General features: G+C 40.1%; 1 protein-coding gene across 1 annotated transcript; it reads left to right on the forward strand.

The window, feature by feature from the left end:
- The first annotated feature begins 11,866 nt into the window (after positions 1–11,866).
- On the forward strand, positions 11,867–24,996 carry LOC136432534 (damage-control phosphatase ARMT1-like). The gene is made up of 6 exons (XM_066423893.1): positions 11,867–11,997; positions 12,551–12,656; positions 13,342–13,463; positions 15,800–15,913; positions 18,247–18,412; positions 23,891–24,996. The coding sequence occupies exons 1-6, from the start codon at positions 11,957–11,959 to the stop codon at positions 24,647–24,649; spliced, it is 1,308 nt and encodes a 435-aa protein (XP_066279990.1). The 5' UTR covers positions 11,867–11,956; the 3' UTR covers positions 24,650–24,996.
- The last annotated feature ends 1,191 nt before the right edge of the window (positions 24,997–26,187 follow it).

Genomic DNA, 26,187 nt, shown 5'->3' on the forward strand with positions numbered 1-26,187 from the left:
ACATAAAACAGCCGCGAATATTTCTGCATTTACAGTATATATATTTTTGTCAAGAAATTCAAGATACAGGAGGTATGAGATCTTCGATTTTCTTCTTTGTCATGGTGTTTGTCCGTATAGTTATTTGGGTATTGTAGAAAATGTAGAGTGACAGGATGTGAGGCGAAGATGGTGTAACCGGAGACAGGCAGGATGGGAAGGTTGGCTTGGCCCAGATGCAAAGTTGGTCCCGCAGACTGGCTGGCAAGGCAAGATGTAAACAGAGCAACTTGGACAAAATTAACGAAAAAAATCACAATGATGAATATATATATACATGTATATAAAATATGAAATTAGTGTTCATGAAAATGGAACACATTTTGATCATAGTTATCCCAGTATATTGCCATGTGGAACATATACAACAAATCAGGCTGTTCTGCATATACAAACACACCCGCGCGCGCGCGCACACACACACACGCACACACACACACACACACACACACACACACACACACACACACACACACACACACACACACCGTGTGACACACAGAAACTTTAAGTATCAACAACTACGGTTTAACAATGAAAACGACTGGAATGCATCAGATCGCTGTAATTCTTAATGATGTTGTGATTGCGCAAGCACAAATACTGAACAAAGAAGTACAATGTTTACTATACATTCCTACATCAACTGTTCAGATGGTGTGAAATATAGAAAGTCTGTTAGAAAATTTGCTTTACTACTTGGATTCTATTTCGCATTTTCACTCAGATGTCAAATCAAAAATTTTATGCCCCTTACCGAAAAGGTTTTTGCTAGGGTCGGTCGGGTAACCGGAAACACACAAAAAAATTCCTAAGCCTCATACACGTTTTTATTTCGTTCATCCCATTCATGGTAGAAAATACAATCCAAAAGTGTCCCTACATGTTCAGTTTAATTTATTGTCAGTCATCGCCGATACACAATGTCCAAGAGTTCATGTTATCTCCACATATTGCAACAGTTATAAAGTGGCTCGAAACAGGTGACAATCAATCACAAAATTCTCGTATGGCGCCATTTTTATGAAATGTTCTTTCAGTTAGTTAGGCAATGTTGATTTCATTAAATGTATGTCATCTGCGCGCATCAATTTTTGTCCCCCCCCCCCCAACAAATTACGGCCATACTGTACATAAAAGCAGCTGCAAAATAAAGAAAATGTATGCTGTAAATCGATAACATGTCGGAAAACGGATACTAAGGTCGTAGAATGCCAAAGTCAATTCAAAAGTTAAAGAAGATGTGATAAAAGAAAAATGAAGAAATCATTCGGTATGCCATACTCTGTGTGTTTAGTTTTGTTTATCCTCAAGTTTCTGACTCCGTAGATTTTTGTAATGAAGGCAACTTTTTTTGGCCAAACATTTTTTTTATTCGCATGCTCGAATCAGTTCCAGGGTTCCCAGAGGATGTCATCCATATAATCAAATCAACATGGCCTTAGCGACAATTATATGTAACGTTAGTTACGTAATATGTTCGTTCAAATGGAAGCACGCGGGGTTCCTACAGAAAATGTCATCTAATTTCTGACAATGTACAACCAGATTGTTACATTTGTGGCCTTTAGTATGTCACTGCGTTTTGTTTTTGTTTTTTTAATCACAGCTACCACATTCGTCGTAGGCAGTCGTACGATTTTGATGTCGTAGAAGATTCAAACAGCCTTCTAGGACAGGACCTACAGCCGACAAGGATCCAAGACAGCTGGATTCTATACGACACATGTACGACTATATACGACGACCGTACGACGATCGTACGAGGACGTGACGGGGCATATACTACAGGCGAAAGTATTCCCTGTAACATCTGCGCTCTACAGTATGACATAGGCTATTGACAGGCTAGCCTGCCGATAAGATTTTTTTCTCTGTTGTTGACACAACCATTAGTTAGTGAATGTAACAACGAATGTTAAAAGAAAACAAAAATGCATTCAAGAGGATATGAACCCACGACCCATTCTTTCCTAGGCTTTCTCTTTTACCAGTTGAGCTACGGAGTATTTGGATGCATAAAACAGTTATCCAAACATAGCCCGTTGATAACAATTTTCATTATTGACAGGGAACCGCAAGTCCAATAGCCACAATCTTACAGTATACTCTGGGTGGATGGCGTGTGTATCTATAGTCAGTGAACAATCGTAGTCCGCACAACAAAAAGGCTCACAGATGAAAAAAAATTGGAAGCCACCGACATGAATTTTTTATGACTTAACATTCCAAACACGAGAGGAGGTATTTGAACAGCGGGTACTGTAAAATGAGCCAAGCCTTTTCCTTTGTCCTAAACAACACCTGCCATATATCGGCCACGGACAGCCATCAAAAGAAATCAATAATGCCATCTATGTTAACTGGAAGTACAATACATTTCATAAACAAAATAACATTACTTTCTCTTTGTATGTACATTTGAATACAAGGGTTCGGTACTCGGGATAATTATTTTGCATCGAGTCCTCTAAAATCGTACTCAATTTGGAAACAAATATCTAAATTGTGTTAATGATAATGCTATACCTTTCTAGTTATAAATAGCTTTCAATCCAGCCTAGCACCCTCCGACTGTCTTTTTCGGCGGCCCTACCGCTTCCCGTACTGCTGACTCCGCTGTCCCCGTCCGAGCCTTGCTTTGCTGGACAATCCCCGTTAGCGTTCGATTCACAAATCGCTACCTTCACAGAAGACAAACTCCTGACGTCTTCATCATGGTTCGCCGGTTTGACAGACGACATTTCGGTCATTTCCGATACTGGCTCCATGCCCAGGTTGTCCACTCCCATACTCTCCACATCCAACTCCTCGATACTGCGACCGGAATTCGCGCTAGAATTTCTCCAAAATCGCATCGCACTCCCGTCCGAATGTAACCGCGATACCGAAGTTCCTTTCCTCGTCGACTTCCTCTTCTTGGATCCGTTGAGCATCTTCTCAGGATCGATGTTGACGCTGAGAGCTGCGTCTAGCGCCTGGTTTTCAGACGGGTCCTTCTGTAAACAAAACGTCAGTGCCAGCGACACGATGACGAGTACCGTGAAGCCACTGACGATGCCGCCGGTGACCAGTACCACGAGTTTGTACTCGGTGATGTCCAGGTCAGCCGACGGGAGGGTGGGCGGCGAGCTGGTGAAGTTAACGGGGACGCCGCTCGTAACATTCCCCGCCAACGTGCTGGAGGGAAAGAACGGGGTTTCGAAGACCGCCGATGGAGACAGAGTTACAACGCCATTTGTAGACGAGTCCGCCGTGCTCCTGTCTATCGTCGGTGATGAGTAGGAATCTGTCACATTTGCAACAACCTCTGTTGTCAGGTTGGAGAACATTGTAGCGCTGACATGCACTTTCCGGACGGTGCTGGGTTGTGTCCCGTGGTCATGATGCGTCAGAAAACAATACAAAACGCTATCCAGTTCATCAAGGCTGCTCACTTGACATCGACAAAGGGGGGCAACAACAGGCAGAAACGATATCACATCTGGACGTCTGCTATTATCCCGTGTATGGTAATGCATACATCAGAACGCGCAGTGACTTTGAGGGCCATCCAACTGCGGCATCATCTACGCACCTCTATCTTCAATTAGCGGCACTTAGGGCGCCGAGTTGTTCATCATCTGGTTAGTCCAATCAGGTAGCTCGGCGCGCTCGATAACCTGCGGCATTGGTTGATGATCCCCGAAGGTCTGTATCCTAGGGTGGTGGTTATTGGGTCAAGACTCCGGGCATCATGGACATGCCGTGCGATTCCTAGAGATCCGTAAAACGCACGTCGATTCGCGGGTTCTCAAGCGATATATATCAACAACGACACCCAAGAGGGAAGGCCAAAGCCTCCCTGAACAGGTGGTCTCCCCGACCGCCTACCTAAAATCAATTGTACAATTAGTTCTTCTGAAGAGAGCTGGGTGCGTAACGATAAAATATTCATGGTGGCCTCGAGTAAAATACACGGAGCCAACACGGCAGGCAACAATAGAGAGCTGTCAGTACGATGGCTGAATAGGATTTACGGGCTCAGAACGGATCAGAAGTGAAATGATAATAAAAGAATATTTTTTTGTGTAAATATGAAAGTTTAACGCACATGGCTTTCAAAACAGAAAGTATTTGTTCTCCTTAAGTATCTTAAGATTATCTCGCAAACGTGGAGGATTGATGATAATCACTTTAAACTTTAATGCAAATTAAAAACTTTAATGCAAATTCTTGCACAAGGGCTTATTACATGTAACATGAAAAGAAACGGACAAACAATGGAAAATGATATAGTATGCTACTACTCTACTCTAAATGCTGACTCTAAATTCTTCTTATTGGGTTTGACTTTCTTTCTGAAACAGTGGAAGACAAGGCTCTAATAGACTATTAGCTAACACATTCAAAAATAACGATAGCGATCAAGAGTGTTTAAAACACTTAAGTATTCGCTGGCTGTTGTCTACACTGGCTTATAAATCAAAAGAACACGATTTTTACAGCAGAAAATAAATGTAATTTTTACAGTGTAATGGTATGTTTTTCATGTAACAGTGACGTAACCTGTCACGTGATCCCGGAAAATTCTGAAATTCCTGCCAGACATTGTTTATTTCCGCATATGCACAAACAATTAAAAACAAAATGGTTAAACATGTAGGGGGGGGGGGGATATGTGGCTTTTCGCGGGCCTACCTCCCCCAGAAACTTAATAATATGAATGATTGGAATTGTTCTATACATAATCAAAACTAAACGAACTGAACAAAACAAATAAATTGAAATTTTACCATAAACTATTTATATGAATCAGACGTTGATTACACATATAAAAACTAATTTTCGTACACAATGTAACTTACTTTAAGTTATTGAACATAATAAATGCGTTAAGCTACACATAATCAATATCATACACTAAGCATAATTTACAAATTTTCAAGAAATAAGTTGAAATTATACAGCAAAACTATCTATATGAACTATTTTGTTATTAGATATCAACGTCCTAGTAAGATTTTAATTGATGATGGAATGTCAGGGTTATCCCCTTAAGTTTGATAAACCATAACTCAGGAAGCAGCTTTTGTTGTCCTTATCTAGTGCCAATCTTCCACCATCTGGCCTTTACGTGCCGATGAGGAAAGCGATCTCACGTAAGCCTTTGTCTGATTATGTTACATGACGGGGCTTTTGATTGGCTATGAAACTTGACTGTTGACACGAAGAGAAAGGGGCCTTCCATTCAACCGGTACAACGTACATAACGCGATTCTAAAACCGGCGAATCAGGGAAAATAAAGAGCTTGCTTCCATGTTATCAGCCTTTTCACACTCACACTTGCTGTCATGTAATAGCCTCTACCATGGATCGCTGGAAAATGGTAGAAATTGGACAAATAGATTGAATGGTATCCTATGGGACCTAAAGGTCGCCTATTGACCCTCTCTCCGGAACCGACTCCCTTAATAGCATACTATTCACTCCATTTAATTTGGCCAATTTCTACCATTTTTCCAGCAATCCGCGGAGCCTGGTAGAGGCTAGTCAGGTAATGGTCACATTTCCGAACCGGGGCCCGGTAGGGTAGTTTGCGGAAACGAAAGTTGTGATATAAAAGACTGTAAAATACACGAAACGTAAAAAGAAAATATCATAAAGATAGTATAGCTGGTGTATTTTTCTTCATATCCAGCTATTTTGCGTTTCAGCAAACAAGCCGGCCGGGCCCCGGTTTGAAAATGTGGCCATAGCATAAGCATGCGCATGTCCTACGCACACGCCCGACCGTTTCACTTCTTCGGTACACAATTCCACTTAGGCTTGATAGCGCAACTATCCATCGATCCAGAGGATTTGCACCTTAGCAAAAGAGGCTAGTGAGGGTTTGTGGAGGATGTTTTATAAGTCAGAAGTAGGTGCTTTCTAGTCGGTGTGTTTCAAGTGGCTCACAGTCTAAAAGCTGGTCGACTGTCAATGATCCTCGTGATGATGCTCCCAACCCTTTTAGATTTGGTGAAGAGTATATTCAGAGTAACTTCTAAGTATGGCAACAAGTGACTCTTGAAACCAGATGAAGTATATCATAAAACACGTATTTCTTTTCTTATGCAACTATTTCTGTCTCTATTTCTATCCTCACACCCATTTATTTTGTTTTAAGTAAGATATGCTATTGATGAAATTCAGATTCATATGAAAGACTGAGTGTAATTCGACGCGAAAATCATTGGCTACACATTGACGGGATTCATCGTGTTTTGTACATAAATTTACGTTTTGTATTTGTTGACGTTGGCCGTTTTCTAGCATTAGAAAATAAAATCTGCCAAAATTTTAATGGTTATGTTCTCTCAGCCTGGTAGAATCTATAACGGGGAATCTCACATTTGTGGCTCATATAAGTTGCACAGATACTATTATAGGAACACGATTAAACATGATTAGGGTATCTTTAACTAAAGCCACAGCCAGTAGATTTTGTGGATGACATCCATTGCAGACTCCAAATCTAATGCGAGAGCGCGAAACAAAATTTCATAAATTTGAAAATAGAGACATTGTAACAAGATTTGGAGCAACAAATATTGTAGCACAGACATCAGTACTTTTATTCCTGTACTCAAGAATTACAGAAAGTGACATTAGTGTACCACTACGGTACAACCACACACTCAAGGCTATCACACTATGGCTAGTGACGTCACTTCTAGAACTACGTAACTGGTTTCACTTCTACAACTACATATATATATATGTATGTATGTATGTATGTATGTATGTATGTATGTATGTATGTATGTATGTATGTATGTATGTATGTATGTATGTATGTATGTATGTATGTATGTATGTATGTATGTATGTATGTATGTATGTATGTATGTATGTATGTATGTATATATATATATATATATATATATATATATATATATATATATATATATATATATATATATATATGGTCCATGATGTTTATATGGACATCACCGGATTGGAACAAAATGTGTTTGTTTGTTTGTTTGTTTGTTTGTTTGTTTGTTTGTTTCTTTCTTTCTTTCTTTCTTTCTTTCTTTCTTTCTTTCTTTTCGAAAGCAGGCTTAATGCGCGGGCGGATGTCACCCATAACATTTACTTGCTGTGGTTTAAGCTAAAACGTTACGTAATGAGAAAATGGATATTGGCGAAGGTCGTGTTATTCCATGCATAAAAAGCAGGATGCTGAAAATGCCTACATTATGATAGATGTTTATTTTGCTTTGCTTACTAACCCGTAAACTAAATTAAAACAGTATAATTGTCATAAATGCGTGGTTGTATGTCTGAAAGATGGGCCGATATACTGTACTTTAGACTTCCTTTCCATCAGACGGAGATTGCGGAGTGACATTTTTAACTAGCTCAAACCAGTCGCTACGGTCATGGCGACCGTGACAATTGAGCGATCCACGAAAGATCAAGGGGTAACCTTGATGATGGTCCTTGAACGCTGGCAAATTTTAGGTAGCCCAGCGGTCGCTCAACGGTCGCCGCTGTAGTTGAAAGGGGTATATACACGGTCACGGCGACCATAGCGAACATTGAGCGATCCCCGAAAGATCAAGGGGTAACCTTGATGATGGTCATTGAACGCTGGCAAATTTTAGGTCGCGTAGCGGTCGCTCAACCGACACCGTTTTATGCCTCGGTCCCATTTCCAATTCGGCGCCGGACTGGCAGCTTGTGGGAACGAAACATTTCATATAAAAGACTACAAAATACACAAAACGTAGAAATATTACTCCTGACCATATGTTGTGTATTTTCTAAATATTCATTTTTTATTTTTTCGTTTTCGCAAACAGACCGGCCAGCCCCGGATTGGAACTGAATGGGATCGAAGCATTAGAGGAAAGGGGGTATCAGCAGAATTACATCAGGAACAAACGTGTCAGATTCAAGTGCCAAGTACGATCTGATTGGTCGCTGTTAATTTCATTACGCATGGGTAACGACGAGTAGTCCCATCTTCCCTTGCCTAATGGTGCCGTCGTCTGCCGTATGTACTAATGGCTGAAACATTGTGGCCATTTACATCCTCATTTGCACTGCAAATTAGAGTCATCTGCCACCACAGAACATGGAGGAACATGGAGAGCACTTTTCATTTACGTGGATAAAGCACTTAAGTCATTAGGCTGACATGGAAACAATCCCAAATTTAACAGGAAAAAAGCAATCCCCCGGCAAAAAGGTGGGGTACGGGGAATGATCGATATGTGTTGAAAACAATAACAACAATACGAAATCCAAAATTTCATAACTCCATAAACTACTTTTTTTTTAGATTTTGTGAATTTTTTATTTTTTGCGTTTCGGCGCCAATGTCCTGGCTTTTACCTTCGATGCATGCCGCAGGATGCTTCGATCCATGCATGCATGCTGTTTGGTTCAACACTGTGTCGCACACCAGAAGACCTTATATGGCAATACGTTCCCAAATCCTTGTATAGCCGTTGCCTTATATGGCAAGGGAGCACGAAAAGGCAGGCAGGCTAGATTTGCATGACACACAGGAGGGCGACCGCATGTAACTGCTACAACTGTTCGGAAATATCATTGCATTGTGGTTTCGGACTTTGATATCCTGAAAAATGACCATATTACATCTATTCCACAAGATTGAAGAAGAAAAAAAAATGATTTCGTCAAGAAAACGACCAAAAATCGACATAAATGACACCATATAGTGAGGTTATAGCATTACGTACAGAGAGATGGGTTACGTATCGCAGCTTAGCCTATCTGGCAACGCGAAGCACTTCGGACCCAGAAGATCCGGGTTCGTGTCCGTGCATGGATTTTTTTTTTCTTTTTAGATATTGAATATCAAAAATATATATTGATATTATATTAATCTATCAATATCATATATATGAATATCATTTTTTTTCATTTTTTCATTAATAAATAAAGAACTATTTTATATTTGTTATTTTTAAATATTCATTTAATATATACAAGGCCTTTGTCTTATGAACAGGACTTCATAGATTCCAAACCCGGCATTCGAATTTTTCTGTTCATTGTAATGGGAAATACCGTGCAGCGGCTCCTATGCGCGGTAAGATGATTCTTGCAAAACACTCGCCACTAAACTTCTATCCCCGATGTAAACAGAGGCTCTTGATGTTGTTTGCAAAACAGCGATCCTTTGTTACAGTAGCAAATGCTCCATTGTTCAGTATCGACTTCATTCAGACAACACGGACGTGGAAAGTGGCGCCGCTCGGCACAAAACTATGGGAATTTTCATGAATTTTAGCAAAATTACCAATCTGCCTTTCTCTATTAAAACAGTACTCATTTCCCAAAATGACAATTTTTCTTATAGACTGAACAGCCCTTGAGTGACTTTCTCTGGCAGATTTTACTTCAAGTAAAGGGAAAAGACAATTCACACTCATAAACGTAGCCGAAACGCCAGCTTTTTTTAAAAGCTCTTGTTTGGAAAGCAATTTTCTAAGCAATAAGGTAGAAAATTGAATATCCTGGGTAAAATCTTAGTCTGCACATCTTTGTGAACTATTGTCCCAAATATGCATTATGCAAATATATCTTTGTTTTAGTGAATCAAATTGAAGTCAAAAATAGATTTTTAAAAAGTAGCTTTAGCTTCAACTTTTCAAAATTCAGGTGAAAAATCCTCCCGTCTATTCAGACATGGGAACATCCCAAAAATTCGCAACCACCATTTGACTTTCGAATCTACGCTCTCGACAAATAATTTCTATATGCCCGCTTCCCAACAATTACGTGTCAATACTGAGCTTTACATTTCGATTCGCCATCCGATATTAGGCTACATTGAAATAATGTTTTATCTAATTGCTGTCGCTAAAAATGCTTTCGTTGCGGTTTGATTATTTGCGGAAGTCTTTGGCCGTTTGTTTGTGTGTGTGTGTGTGTGTGTGTGTTTGTTTGTTTGTTTGTTTGTTTGTTTGTTTGTTTATTAACACCGTGACTCGATAAGCTGTGAACGGATCCTTCTGATTTAGTTTGTGGGTAGGTGTCGGCAAAGTGCACGTTCGATTAGGACAAGTTCGATTATGGACGACCTGGTGCACGTGCTTCCGGTGGTACTAGCTAGCTGCAGCAGAACTTCCGTTTTTTATATATCTCGTGTTCTGGACATGCTATATGATCTTTTAATGGGAGGCCTCATGAAGAAGTGGTAGAGGTCTGTCCTCACTCCCGATGATTTTGAGAATGGTGCATTTTCGTTGATTTTGAAGTTGTCGTTGATTTTGACGATCGATTTGTGCACACCCGTTGATTTAGTGCAGGCCTTGAAAGAAATCTACATTTCTTGGAATAAATTAAGTTGTACAACGCCACCTGTCAAGTCGCTGTGCACGTAGGAATAGACTCTTTCATACATAAATACACAGGTGCAAAATGGACAATTACCTCTACCATATTAAAGATGGGCTATTCCAAAACCACCTGTCAACAATAGGATTTTTCTAAAGTGTCCAAAGAATTTACTTGCAGTGGCCTAACGTATTAACCTTTAGCACTCTGAAGTAGCCGTTTGGCACCCAATTTACTATTGGTTACAGAGTTAGGCAGCAGGGAGAAGGTTAAAAGAGCAGATAGAGTTTTACTCCGTCTGGCTCAAGAAGACCCTCAGACACCTCGACCACGCTACAGCCGTCGAATTGAAACGTCATAAAAACGCCATTAGTTAGCTCGAGCGGCGGGTTGAGGAGGTTGTCGATATGGCCTGGGAAGAGGTTGTTCTAATGCTTCGGTCCCATTTCCAAAGCGGGGCCCGACCGGGCAGCGTGTTGGAACGAAAAATATGATATAAAGGACAACAAAAGACACAAAACGTAAAAATTTGCGCTTGAACATATATTGTGTATTTTCATGATATGCATTTCTTGGCGGTGCACTAGTACTGTCGTACTTTCGCCGTGAGTTATCAGCTTCAATGGGCCGGCTATTGTCAGAACGCATGTCCAGTCAGAAGCACTATAGCGTGCTACATTTAACACAAGATAGACGATAATGATTAGCATTTGCACTGCTTTCCTCATCATGTTTAAGGATCAAACAACGTTATTATCATTCAAAAATCATTGTATTATGATTTCTCTCAATTGTTCAAAGTGTGACGTTTGTAGCCCAAAATGGAATGGCAAGCGCGAATATTTTGCTGTCTTTCAGTTTTGGTAATAAAAGTGAGCATTGATTTAGGCTCGCTTAAAACAAGGAGGTCTTAATTATAATCAGATAAACAGTGCTTAAATCTGCGAGTGCCTTGTGGGTTACACCTATCGACTTCCTTTTGAACTGCAGTCTGTCAGACGCTCAAGAAATGCATCTCTGAATTAGTATAAGGCCATGTTGATTTGATTATATGGATGACATCCTCTGGGAACTCCAAAACTGATGCGAGCGTGCGAATAAATAAAAAAAGTTGCCCTAATTATGAAATCTACGTGGTCAGGAAGCCGTTTCAACAAATTACTAACACACAGGGTATGGTATAGCGAATAATAGATTCATCATTTTCACGTCTTCACGTCTTTGACTTTGGAACTTTTTTGACATTCTACGACGTTAGTATCGCTTTCCAATATTTCTTTTTTAATGTACGGCATATATTTTGATCATTTTGCAGCTGCTTTGTGCGATTTTCAGTATAGTCAAAACCTTTTTTCTTATTTTTGGAAACGGGCAAAAATTAATGCGCGCGCGGATGGCATCCATATAATCAAAATCAACATGCAAAGTTGGTTAAAACGGCTCAGATCTATAATCGACGTGAAGGTTTATTGATGATAATGTGAATTCTGCAGTTGCACTACCTTTCACGAGATGGCGCTTTTGAGCAAGCCAAACTTCGCGGCTGGTTGACAGGTTAAAGGTGAAAGAGGGATCAGCATGGCCACGCTACCGGACAGTTTGTCAGCCAAGTTTAAAGGGTTTGTAGCAAGAACTTCCCAAATTCCATTTGTCGTCATACCTTTGATTACACGTCGCATCTTCAAGTTCTACAGCCTTTGTCTTTAGATCAGCCATAATTTCCTATGGAAGCCGTTGAATATATGATTTCTTTACGCGAGTGGGAGGGGGGCGCATTTTTCCAAGTGAAAATATATTCCATACCGCGCCCCCAATCTCGTGTATGTGAATAATCTAAACTAATTAAATCCTCCATGTTTAAGTTGATTGTCACAACGGCGTCATGTAATGTCATTGACTGTCACAATGTTATCTAAGGGCTTAGATAACCCTTACTTATAAGTACTGTCTAAGCGTGTTAGTTCAAGTTCAAGAAAGACAATGCAGAAGTAGTCAACAAGTTAACTAGATTACTGTAGATGCAGAAATGTTCGCGGGGATTCAATTTCGGGGTAGGAAAGTGTTTGTGGTGTGGTTTTGAGTTCGCATTTGAAACAGTAGTAAAAGCTGTTTCAAATGCGAACTCAAAACCTGATATAGAAAATAAAAGTAATACATTTTTTTAATTACCAGATCCTTTGCCTACAAGACTGTGAAGGACCGCATACCGTCCATTCTGGTAAAGGTCATCGATGTGCTGGCGAGGAGCTATGGCAAGTTCAAAGAGGACTATGGAAAGGTGAGCACAATGTGTTCTCTTCTTCATTTCCACAGTGTATATGTTACAAACTGAGCTATCTCAAAACTACCAAATCTATTATTATACTAGTAGCATTATTCTTCTTGGCAGAGATTTGTGCAATATTTCATACTCTGGAAATCTTGATTTCAGACAATATCTTTGATTGTCTTTGTGTGTTCACAACTCAAGATCTTTTTGATGGATTAAAGAATTTTGGTATGTGGATAGTTGTTCTTGTGGTCCCGAAGAAACATGGCAATTTTGGCCCCCCTAGTGTTGTTTTCAGGTACTGCAGCACTACAGGAAGACTCAAGTCTGTATAACGCAAATTCCAGCTGTCCGGGGGTTTCTCTCCCCTCCCCGCTCTTGGGTTGCGAGGCGGTTACAGGGCGGCGAGCGGTCACAGGAGGCTTGATTGAATTCAGGCTTAGGAAGACACCACCTACCTGAAAGTAGTGTGGTATAGTCGATGGACAGCTGGTCAGCCATCCCAATTCAAGGAATGACCCCTTAATTGAGGAAGACACCTGAGAATTGATCTTAAGGAAAGAAGGAAAGGGGAGAGTCACAGCCACCTGTGATGGCTAGGGCTATAGCATAAAAAGTCGCAAAAACTCTCAATATTTTACAAAGTTATGAGACCATTGATTTCTTGTTTTTCCTGCTGTTTGTTAAACTGAAGGAAGGGGTGGAGGAAGCCAAAGGTGTGGTGGGTCTACTGTCAGGGCTGAGGAATGAGATGCAGACAGACAAACCTGTCCTTCCACTGACGGACAGCAGGGCAGATGTCAACCTCTGGAACAGGTTTAAACATTTAATTACAGTTGATTAATTACATTAATTATGTCAGGGTTTGAAATACTGTAAATGCATGTAAGGTTGCGTGGTATTTATTTCGCGCTAAGGGGAAAATGGAGTGTTCACTGTGGTTTTGATTTCGTAGCAGTGCTATAGTCACATACACTGCTACAGTATTGGACAAAAATGTTCGCAGTGGTCTTAAGTTCGCGGTGAAATGGTCGCCACATAAAACAAAAAACCACAGGGAACATTTTTGCATTTACAGTATCACCTACTCTCACCTCTCAAATAGTAGTACCCCCTGGAATATAAGTACCCCCCGGAAAAATCTTCAAAATCTAATATAAGTACCCCCTGAAATAAAAGTACCCCCCGGAAAATTTCAAAATTGACGATCGAGGTAAACTGTGTCCACACGACTGTCCGAGGGAAATAAGATAATAGCAGGTAGGTAATGCATCTATTCAATTATGCCTGAGGACCATACCTAGCTATTAAGTACATTGTATATGGATATTGAACAGAATAACTGTACGCTTGTTCAAATGATGATGATCTGCTTGCCACTTCGATAAAATAAAATAGTAATGTTGAAAATTTGGGCATAGGTTCCCCGCTATGACCCCTAACCGGGGGCCACGGTGCTTCAAATTCAACAAGTGAAAATGTAACGTTACATGATACAGTGTATAATATTATGCATTTTCTACTTGGAACTTACAGCAAGTGATCAAGGAAAATTGTTGTACATGAATTTCATTATCTTTTATCATTACTGACATATAATCAAAATCATCAGATAGCTAAATTGTTCCTAATCATATTTTCTAAAGACATTACCCCTCCCCCCAAAAAAATATGAACACCAAAAAAAGGGCAATGTCCATAAACTTTTGCTCCATAGCATCGAGAACAAAGTTTTTGTGAGACGCTCCGATTTCGAGTTCCCGCGGTAAAGCCCACAATATTGAACAGAGCTCCACTGTAAAAGTAGCACAGCGTCTCAGGCCGCACATACGAAGAAATTACCGATTACATTTTGACACTAGAAACGGCCCTTTACCGCAAAATTTGGAAAATCTTAAATACAATACGGTTGTTCTAAAATACAAACCCTCCTAAAATATAGATAGAATTCTGTTTCTATCGTTGCCGCAAAATATAACATTTTCCACGCGTTTACGGTATCATTTGAAAGATCGTAATCTGCACTATGCAATATGCTGCTAGTTTTACTGTCACCACGCCTGATGTTGCCGCCATGTTTCGATGGCAAAACATGCTGTTGTTTACCGCTTGTTTTGTGCCGTTCTTAGATTTTGCGGCCTCAAAACACATTTCACAAGGGAAGTTAAGTTATAATTGTTGTTTTTACGTATAATGTATCTTCTGCCGATAGCGGTCATCGAATTCTTCCCTGTGCAAGTCTTCTACTCGACACGTTTTTTGATCAGCGTGCCGCAAGTTTGGTTTACGATGTAAACAGAGACTGTCAAAGTTATTTACATGAAAATTGTATTTTGAAATGTCAGTGTTGCGTCTTATTTTCCCCCAATAACAACGTTAACTTTGTAATGTCATAGCGAGATTGACCGATATGTTACGAGTGCCGCAAGGATTTCACAAAGGCTGCCGCCGGTGATAGCGGTGGGGAAATCAACGCCGCTAGGCCGAAAAATAGCGAATTACTAGCAAAAATACCGGGGAAATATGAGCAGAAAAACCTAAAATTTCGATTTTAGAGGGATTTCTTGTTAGCAAAATCCCAACTTTTGAAAAAATAATAGACGTACCGTCTAAAATAAGAAAGTACCGGGCGGATGTTTAGGCGAAAAAAAATAAACGTACCGGTACACTGTGCATGTTAGTCCACACAAATTTGAAACTGATGTCTGAACTCCTAGAGACTCTGATGTCTACAGCAGCCAATGATGTTTAATATTTCATTAAGATAAGACTTTTATACTTTGGACAACTTCTGTTATTTGGCAGGAGAAGAAGATCACCTGATACAATTTATAGAAAGGAGGAACTCAATTGTATAATCCATTAGAAACATTTATGATGTGTCAGTTGGAAAGGGAAGTATCATTTGAAGAAGGTATGAGGATGTAGAACCAGTTGTTTGTAAAGACAACCAATTATTGTAACCAATGTCGAAAAAGTAGGATTGGCAACAAATTTTCTAGATAAGAAAATTCTTCGTAAACAAGTGTTTTCATTTATTCACCTATTCTCAGGGTGGTAGTGACTGGTACTTCTTTGCACTTCAGCTAGGTGTCGCTGCTGCAACTTGCAACAACAATGCAGTCCCAAACATGACTGAGTTTGTGTTGCAGGTACCTAGAGGAGGTGCGAGCTGTACAGGGCAGTCAGCCCAGCTGGTTCACCTCAGCCTGGCTGTATGTGGAGTGTTACATGTACCGCAGGATTCAGCAGGCTTTTGAAGCCAGGTCGGTACCAACCATACAACACATTCAGTGCCAACCATACAACTCATTCAGTATCAACCATACAATACATTTAGTACCAACTATGCGACACATTCAGTACCAACTATACAACACATTCCGTGCCAACCATACAACACATTTAGTACCAACTGTACAACTCATTCAGTACCAACCATACAACATATTCAGTACCAACCATACAACTCATTCAGTGCCAACCATACAACTCATTCAGTATCAACCATACAATACATTCAGTACCAACTATGCGACACATTCAGTACCAACTATACAACACATTCCGTGCCAACCATACAACACATTTAGTACCAACTGTACAACTCATTCAGTACCAACCATACAACACACTAAGTATCAACCATACAACACACTCTATACCAACCATACAACACATTCAGTACCAACCATACAACACATTCCGTACCAACCATACAACACATTCCGTACCAACCATACAACACATTCAGTACCAACAATACAATACATTCAGTGCCAGCCATACAACAGTCTGTACCAACCATACAGCATATTCAGTACCAACCATACAACAAACTCTCCACCAACCATACAACACATTCAGTACCAACCATACAACACATTCAGTACCAATCATACAGCACATTCAGTGCTAGCCATACAACACATTCAGTGCCAACCATACAACAAATTCGGTACCAACCATATAACACATTACATGTAAGTACCTGAACCATACAACACACTCTCTACCAACCATTCAACACATTCGGTACCAACCATACAACATATTCAGTACCAACCATATAACTGTTACACATTCAGCACCAATCATTATCACAGGTCTTCAGTGTTCCATTTGAAACAGTTTACATTATGATGAAGTAATTCAAACAAGGTCATTTCTGTCTTACATTTAAAATATACATGTACGTAGCACGTTTAATGATGATTACTTCAAACAGAATATTTGTTGTACATTCATTGTAGGCTTGTTACTTTGCCACAACTATGCCATGGTGTGTTTCTTTTTATGCATTCTTGTGTGGTAGGATCACAGCTAAATCATATTCGTGACATGTATGCATTATGAATGTGACCTGTGGTCCATTTGGTATGAATGAGTGCACCAGTTTCTCATGGTGACATTTCATATGAGGGATGTTCAATAAGTTCTTGGCCTCACCATGAAGCAAGGTCCAATATTGAAATTTCAAGTCATAATACAAATGTGAAGCCTTTTATAGATATCCACGAAATGTCAAAGTCTTACCCAAAAGTGGTAATTACTTTGCAGGTGACAGCCTTTTGAAAATCAGTACTAGGTATACATAAGTGATGCAGAAAACATGAGTAAGGAAGACGCTAGAACTGTGATCAGAGCTGTTTGGGTCGTGTTCCTCATGCCATAAAATCTATGATTATAGGACATTGTCGAAATGATTGATGAGAAATCCCTTTGCATCTCAAATGGAAAGTTGCATGCAGGTGATTTTTAGCAGAGCATTGAGGTTCGGAGAGCCCTAAAGTTGACCTGCACACCTCAGGTCACAGCTCAACCATCTATGGTTTTTCCCTCTCTCTCACCTAACTTAACTGAATTTCAAAAGGCTATCACTTGCAAATTAATTATCACAATGATTTAAGTTTAATAGAAATTCATTAAAGGTTTCGTACTTCATAAATATAACCCAAAATTCAAGTTGTGTGCCTTGTGTCTGGGTGAGGCTGATTGAAAGAGCTAAGTTTGTTTTTCATAAGATTCAAATATTTTTCTTAAGATTTGTATAAATTTCTTAGAATTTATACAAATGCGAAGGCACCCCTTTTTTATATTGAAAATACCAGGAAATGATACACTTAGTAGTCCCTAAAGTACAATGTTGTATTTGTTGTCATGATGTAGTTACCTGGGCCAGGATAATGTTTGATACTGCTGTTCCGGACTGTTCTAACTTTATTTTACCGTATTGCCCGCACTTAAAAGTTATATTGCAGGGCTTCCATGGAATGATTCAAACACGCTCTGCTTGCGCCAGTTGAGCCACTGTCAAAAATTTGAATACCGGATTCAGACGTTGGAATCAATGTTGTTGTAATTTTTTGTTCAAGGGCACAAAATCCTCTCAACTTCTGGCACATTTCACATTGAATTGTTCGTTCTTTCAGGTGGGTATGACATAAATGAAATACACCACGGTGTATTCTGCATCACCCTTGGTCCTGGCTCTCCCTTGGGTCGAATCGCCTGACGGCCGAAGCTGGTACTTAGAGCGATACGGAATACGCCGTGTTGTATTCTATATTTCCTACATCGTTTCTGTTCTGTCATGTAGCACGATGCTGAGGACCTTTGACCCGTTCCGAGCCCAGAAAGAGGCTGGTTTGTTAAACTCCGAGTCACCCATCCAGAGCCTGGCGTCCTACGTACAGCAGGCCACTCAGGACCCCGGCACCCTCTCACAACAGGACATACACAAACTGTTTAATCAACTTATACAGGTGAGAAAATGTGCTCCTTCATGGCTGTAACAGGACACTAGAATTCAAACATGTACTAAGTACATGTGCGAATTAAATGGTATTGGAACAAGGAGCCCATCCCTCTCCTTCCACCGCCTGTTACCTCCCCAGCTGAAGTCAGGTACCCATTTTTACACCTGGGTGGAGCGATGAAAGTTGTATGAGGTGCTTGCCTTTCCTAAGGGCACAACATTGGGGATTTGAACCCAGGATCTCAAGGTTCTTGGCCAAACACCCAAACTGTTACGCCAACACAGTCGCCACAACAAGATGATGAGGATATCTGTATATATGTCAAGTTTGTCGCAGCATTCTTTACACTGCACAGAATTTTGCAGCTTGGGGCAAACAAAAATGTAAACCATTCGATCCCTAGGCAACAACTATTCAATTTGTTGGTTCTTCGATTTTTTTCAGGAAAAGTATGGAGCGACAGGGCGAAAAAGAAAAAAAAAGAAGAGATTTTTGGCAAAAACATAAAGAATGGTAATGATTATGATTATTCAAGATTTCAGCTTGAAAAAAAGCAAAACACTCTACGGCAGACATCCACTCATCCCAGTACTCCATTGTACAGTAGATGCACCTGTTTGTTGAAAACTGTTAAAAGTAGGTATTTATATAATGACAATTTATATAATGACAATTTATGTACTTAATAATGTTATTCATGAAAAAAGCATAAACATATAAACGAATCTTAAAGGTCACTTAATGGATTTTTAAAAAGTCAAAGGATGGTGTCAAGAGTAGCAAGTATATTGCAAATTCTTGGCCAAAGGCTAATTGGATTAGTAACAGGAAAAAGAAAAAGAAGCCATGAAGAACATTTACCTTTTAACATGTGACTACTCTAGTCTAAATGCTGACTGTAAATTTTAACTTGTTAGGTTAATAAGGGCATTTTGCTGTCACTGGAGAATCGTTGAATAGCTTTAAAAAGTTAAAGCCACTTTATACTGAGTAATAGTTTCCTGAATGGGAGGTGTGGTGAATTGTTCGTGTTTTTTTTTTTATTTGGGAATAATAGAAGAGGCAAATCCGAGAACCAGCAAATTAAGTTTTTGTGGCCCTATGGACAGAAAAAATTCAAACTTCATCTTCAGGTCGTCAACAGGGCCACAAACTTTTTCAACATCAATATAAAGCCATCTAAAAGATTGCTCCCTGTCTAAATTTCTCAGGGACTGCCCTAGGACTAGGACTATTCCTTGTGCCATCATTACTTGGCATTGAGCTGTGCAAACTGAAAGGTCAAAAACTGTGGAGCTGAGGAGAGCCATGCTTGACACAGACAAACTGCTCCCCAGTAATCTATCTTATAAATAAGAAGAACGAAAAAAGTCTACCAGTACTAGATACTTGTCAACTTCAAAGATGACCTCTCTGGTAAAAAGACTTCTTTAGAGTATATCAAACTAAAAGCAGAGCCGTTCTGTGCTGGCACAGAGGACTCCATACTTCACTCTCAAAGTCATCCCAAATGGGAATTCAATTATCTGAAGTTGGCTTCATCCTTTCTTTGGGTTATTAGTTTGCCCTAGCTGCTTGGAAACCCTGTGTGCTTCAAGAGGAATTTGAGACGTGCCCGCTAGCATGGGGGGTTTCTTTTCATTTCTTTCCCTGCTGCTTCCATTGTTGATCTGACATCTGAGGGAGGGGCGGACAACCCCGGGGAGGAAACATAGCAGGTGATTCGTCACCGGGCCAAGGGTGGTCAGGGTAATTTATGGCAATCAGAATCAACGAAGAGTTCAGCTGGGGTGAAAGTCATTGTCAACATCAAAAACCACTCTCTCCTCAACACAGTGACATTATTCTGAGAAGGGTATTGGAGAAACGAATCTTAAAGGTCACTGTATGGATTTTTAAAAAGTCAAAGGATGGTGTCAAGAGTAATAAGTATATTGCAAATTCTTATCCAAAGGCTAATTGTATGAGTAATAGGAAAAAAGAAAAATAATCCATGAAGAACATTTACCTTTTTAACATGTGACGACTCTAGTCTAAGGCCACACCAATTTAATTTCTTGGTTAACGGAATTTAAAAAAAAATGCTAGATTGGAAAATCAACAGGAAAACAGAATCTCAGAGGAAAGTTTGTACTTTGGTACACAGTTTCAGGGAGTGAACAGGGTCAGGTGCAAGTTTTTACCCCAGCCTTCTGTTTTAATGATGTCCTTGTGCTAACATTTTACCCAAAGAATCCGTTAACCAAGAAATTTAATTGTTGTGGCCTAAATGCTGACTGTAAATTTTAACTTGTTAGGTTCGACTTATTTTTCTGAAACAGTTTAGCCAGACCACATCAGGAATTGATTAAATGTGGACAGGTCTTTGTGAACAGGTGGTTGCTATGGACAGTACTGCATTCTAAAATGGTTGTGTCAATGGGGAAAATTATAGTATGAGCATCTGGGGGTTGTTTCAGGTCACAAAGGTACATGTGATTTTTTTATTTTTTTATTTTCAAATCAAAAAAAAAAAAATTGAGCAAGCACATCAAGGAACCAGGTGATCGAATTGTTGTGACCTATAGTAGTAGAAATATTATAATCACAAATAGAATGACTCAAATTAGCGGGGATAAAAACTGATTTGTTATCCATGTTGTTGCTAATTAAATCTGATTTTTCTGATGGTAATTAACTAATTAGCCAAAGACTTGGCTAAGTTGACTTAACGTCTAGATAAAGGGTCTAGTTGATAAGTTGTGATTTGGACAATCAAGCAATCAGATTTCACTGATATCGTAATTGAGTATATCCAGGCATCCCTACCTTAAATAGTAACTGTTCTAATCTGTTCAAACTGTAACTAATGGAATCCCTTCACAAAAGAGGGTCAGCATGCCTTTTTCCTAAGGCATAGCAAATTACTGTAAATGCAGAAATGTTCGCTGTGGTTTTATGTTCACAGTTTTCGCGGTGAACTTTCAGCGGGAACTTAAAACCACCGCAAAACTTTTTGCCCACCTATGACTGTAGCACTACTATTATTTCAAACGCGAACTTAAATCCACCGCAAACGCTCAATTTTCTCTCCACCTCAAAATAAAGACCATGTGAGCTTAGATGCATTTATTTTAATTCACTTTAAATCACTGTTATTCGTGTAGCTGGCCCACTCTAATCTAATGTTAAGCGTTGTTGGTAAATCATTCGTGAAGCACAATCAGTCACTTTGATTCTACGTAGCACGTTATATGTTTGCCATCGTTGAGCATTATTGACAAATTCTTTGTATCGCAAACTCAAATCCCAGATTGCTTAAATTTGAAACAGACTGTCCGGTTTGATTCGTTCTGCCAGTTCATTCTAGTAACTTGAGTGACGCTGAAGAAGAGTGTTAGATATCTCTCGAAATGTCTGGAAGTTATTTCCAAATTGTATCCAATTGTACCGATTGAATTTTGTTTAAAGACTGTCTAGTTGCATTTGTGTTCACAGACTAGTTCTGACAGACGCCTTATTAATTCAATGGTACAATCCAATCAGAATTCATTTCCAAAACCTTGAATAGTAATGAAGTCAATTTATAGTTTACCACTACAAGTCCTCCTAGATTGACCATTAAGCATTGCCAGCCCTCCTAAACTTACCATTAGTTTTAAGCATTGCCAGGATCCCCCCATAAAGACCCTTGCAAAATAATTTTTTATGTTTAACAGAGCTAAGACAGGCATGGATACCAGGCTCTTTGGAATTGCTTTGAATATCATAATCATCCTGAATTAAACTCAGATATCAATACCATTTTCTTTGAATTTTTCCTAATTTTTAGGAATTACAATTTGTACATGTTACTGTTTCTTGATTATATGACTATGTGTGTGGTCAGGCAATTGATAACATACAGAAAACTTGCTGTAACCGACAGTGTGTTATTCACTGTTGACAGGATAATCTCCAAGCAGATCTATTGGTGGCTAAGACAGTATCAAAAGGGCAAATGAAGCAGTTTTATTGGCCACCAATAAAATGCTTTTGCTTTTAGTTTAATGGATACTGTCTTTGCCACTGATAGATCTGCTTGGAGATTAAACAGGAACTATCTCTTTAAATATTTTCCCAGTTCGGCAGAAATGTCTGTATCCTCAGATCCGACAAGTTGTTCCTTATGTAGTTTTGTGTACTGTAAATGTATTTATTTTTGTGGGGACATAATTTCCTAGTTCAAGGGGAAAGAAAATTTCTACTGTGCTTTTAGTTCGCAGCTGAAACAATTCTGTAATAAAATGGCGACCCATATTTGCAGTGCCATGAATTTGCATTGGCGAGGTTACTGTGAAAATAAAACTAGAGCAAACATTTCTAGACTTACAGTACTCGGCAGGCATGCATGCCTTGCTTGAGGACCCAAATCTTGCTTCAGGACCCAAACCTGAACATGTGCTGTTCATCATCTAGTGTTGTCATGTCAGATTCCAAGCCTGACATGAGACCCCTCCCACCTTGTCAAACAGTTTGCAAACATGTAAGGAAATCTGTCCTTGGTACAACATGTGTGTGTGGCTGCATGGTGGGATGGAAAAAACATGGACTGTTGTGTGCTTGAGGTAAAGAAGACCACTGACATATGATTCCTCCCTAGAACTCTTGAAAAGCGGCCAAGGCTCGGAAGTATAACCTACATCTGTATGCGTTTTCAAGGTAAAATGAAGGTTGAAATAAAAGGCTACTGCAAGTCAAGTCAGGTTAATATTCTGATTTATGCATACAGTCAAAACTGCCAGAGAAGACCACTCAGGGGACGGATAAAATCAAGGACAGCCCTATGTACGACACCCCTGATATTGTGATGCCCTTATGTTAGGGTTTGGGGGGTGTCGGAACATACATGTAAAGGGGTGTTCGAACATTGGGATTGAACGTTAACAGATAAAATCTGGTCTATGTTGACAGGTGGTCACTGTAGGAAAATACTAGTAATCATAGGGGCCACGTAAAGTGGTCACATTGGCCAGGTGGTCCTTCTGTTGAGGTGGTCACTAAATGTATGTAAGATTGACTGTGTATTGTTTATAAACTGTGTATCATATATAAACATTAGACTTGTCTGGAGACAGGGATTTCTGAAGAACAAAACCTGTGTTGACCATCACATTCTACTTTGTGAATTATCCTGCAAGTTTTAGACAAGCATAGGATACGGGTTTTTGCCTTGGATCACCTTGACAGGTACGGTACCAGGCTGGAGCCTGGATACCAGACTGTTGCAGGGCCTTACAGGTCAGCTCCTTGGTTCCAGGGCCAACATTACCCCAAGGAAATGTTACTACAGCGTGTTGCTTTTTTATGAACTTTCAGCTATCAAACTGTGCTGTAAAAAGGTAAAGCATATTGCTTTTTCTAGTAGCTACAGCTCACATTTTTTGCCAAACACCCGGGGTCACCCCTACTCTTCTCGATAAGTGTGTCGGGTTGAGGCTTACACCTGTGTTGTTGTTTATCCAGGTGAATCTGTGGGGTAACAAGTGTGACCTGTCCATCTCTGGCGGGTCAGAGAACTACCAGAAACATGACCCCATCCAGCAGTTGTCCAGCCTAAAATCGTTCATCATAGTCGACCAAACCGACCAGATTTGGAACAGGATCAACCAACCAAAAACTTCCAAACGAGTCGACCTTGTCGTGGACAATGCAGGGTTTGAGCTGTTCTCTGATCTGGTTTTGGCCGAACTGCTGCTGACGACAAAACTCGCCGACGTGATCCATTTCCATCTGAAGGCCATGCCGTGGTTCGTGTCGGACGCCCTGCGGGGTGATTTCATGTGGACGTTGGACATTCTGAGGGCGTCCAGCCACGCCGCGGTGTCTCGTTACGGGAACCTGTGGCACGGGCGTGTGAAGGACGGTACGTGGGTCCTCCACGAGCACGACTTCTGGACGTGCCCGCACGACTACAGCAAGACGGAGGCCGTCGCGCCGGACTTGTACGCCGACCTGGCGAAATCCCATCTGATCGTGTTCAAGGGCGATCTGAACTACCGTAAGATAACCGGGGACTTGAAGTGGCCGCACACGGTACCCTTCAGCCAGGCTCTGCGGGGGTTCCTGCCGTCCGCACTCTGCACACTTCGTACGCTCAAGGCCGATCTGATCGTGGGCTTGGAGGAAGGACAGGCGGAACGCATCGAGAGCGAGGCGGAAGAAGCAGCTGATTGGATGGTTAGTGGGAACTGGGCTGTTGTCCAATATTGCGATCAGCTTTGATTCATGATCAGCATAATTTATGTGGAGAAAAGGCTTTCCAAAATGGAACGTACAAAATATTTGTAATGTTAGCCTGACTAAATCATGAGAAGCTAAGGGTAGCCAATCAGCCGCTGGCAGTGAGAGATTGTTAAACACAGGCTTTGTATAACATGCGTACCTGGGAGACAGTGTTAGTGAAGAGTGTTATTGGCAAATGGATTTCATATTTAATGTTATGCATGGCAAGGGCAATACATAATGTTTTTGCCAGAGAATTATTCAAAATGATTCTTGAAGTTTCTTATTGTTTGTACTACATGTCACTATTTGTAATCAGTGCTCAAAATAAAGATTGTTGTACTTAACTTGTTATGTCTCCAAGTCTATAAGTTCGGAGGAGGCGACTTTTCTCAAAATAGGAAATTTATCAGTGGCCTGCTTTGTTGGTTGTTGGTCAGGACAGTACTGTAGAATTTGTTTATTTTCTTGTGGATTTGATTTTACAATAGGAGCCAGGAGAGGAGGTTTTCGCAGTGAAATTCACGGTAAAAAACAACAACTCGGAAATAAAACCACCGTGAACATTTCAACATGTACAATATGTCATTGAGGTTCTGTGGCAAAACACAGTGGTTGGAATTGGCTAACTTTGGCCACAGGTAAGGGAAGATTTTGATTTACATATTAATGCTTATGACTGACAGAAAAAAAATCATTTTTGTTAAGAATAGAACAGTGGGCTCCCATGTAAAATCAACTGTTGCACTTTTATTTCATACAAAGAAAGCCCCCCCCCCCTCCTTTAATTTGGAACATTGGCTTTGCCCTAGCTATAGCCTTCTAAATAAAACGCCTTTGCGTACAATTAGTCTGAAGCTCTAGTCTATTTAAGGATTCAAGTTACGCTGTCACCAAATCCCTGTCTGAAAACCAAGAAGCAAACAATCTTTCAAGACTTCTTTGTCCATTAAACACTAATACTTAAAGAAGTTTTCTGGCACAGTCTCCAGGAGTACCAAAGACGTCACAGCCCATCTTAAAGACGTCACAGCCCATCTTTAGACTGCTGAAGTGTTAGAATAGCTGGCAGAAAATACAGACATCACTTTTCCAGGACAGAGTCCACTGAAGATAATAGAACATAAAAAGCTTAAATTGTTAAAACTGTTGGAGTAGTGATCTTGTAAACTTGCCTTAAGAGGTTGTGCCAAAGCAAACAAACAAACTTTCAAATTTCTCCAAGGAATGTACTTGAAAAGGCCAGCATTTAAGCTCTTCTATGCACATTACACCTGTTATCATCACCTACTTGAAGTTTTAGATAAGGCTTTTAGCTTATCACACTGCACAGATAATCTTTTTAAAAAGGTTATATGTGCGATGTTGAGTGCGATAAGCTGTTCAATGTACAACTGCCTTCTGTGCCAACAAAGCTGGCATGTTGTGCCTAAGGGTGGTTATTTTGGCTCCCTGCCTCTTTTTGTTTTTCTCTGACAAGTACAGAAGTAAGACAACAGTTCCTGATTACTGTAAATGCATTTACTTTCGTGGTCGTG

Source organism: Branchiostoma lanceolatum, chromosome 4 (assembly GCF_035083965.1).
Source record: "Branchiostoma lanceolatum isolate klBraLanc5 chromosome 4, klBraLanc5.hap2, whole genome shotgun sequence".
NCBI lineage: Eukaryota > Metazoa > Chordata > Leptocardii > Amphioxiformes > Branchiostomatidae > Branchiostoma > Branchiostoma lanceolatum.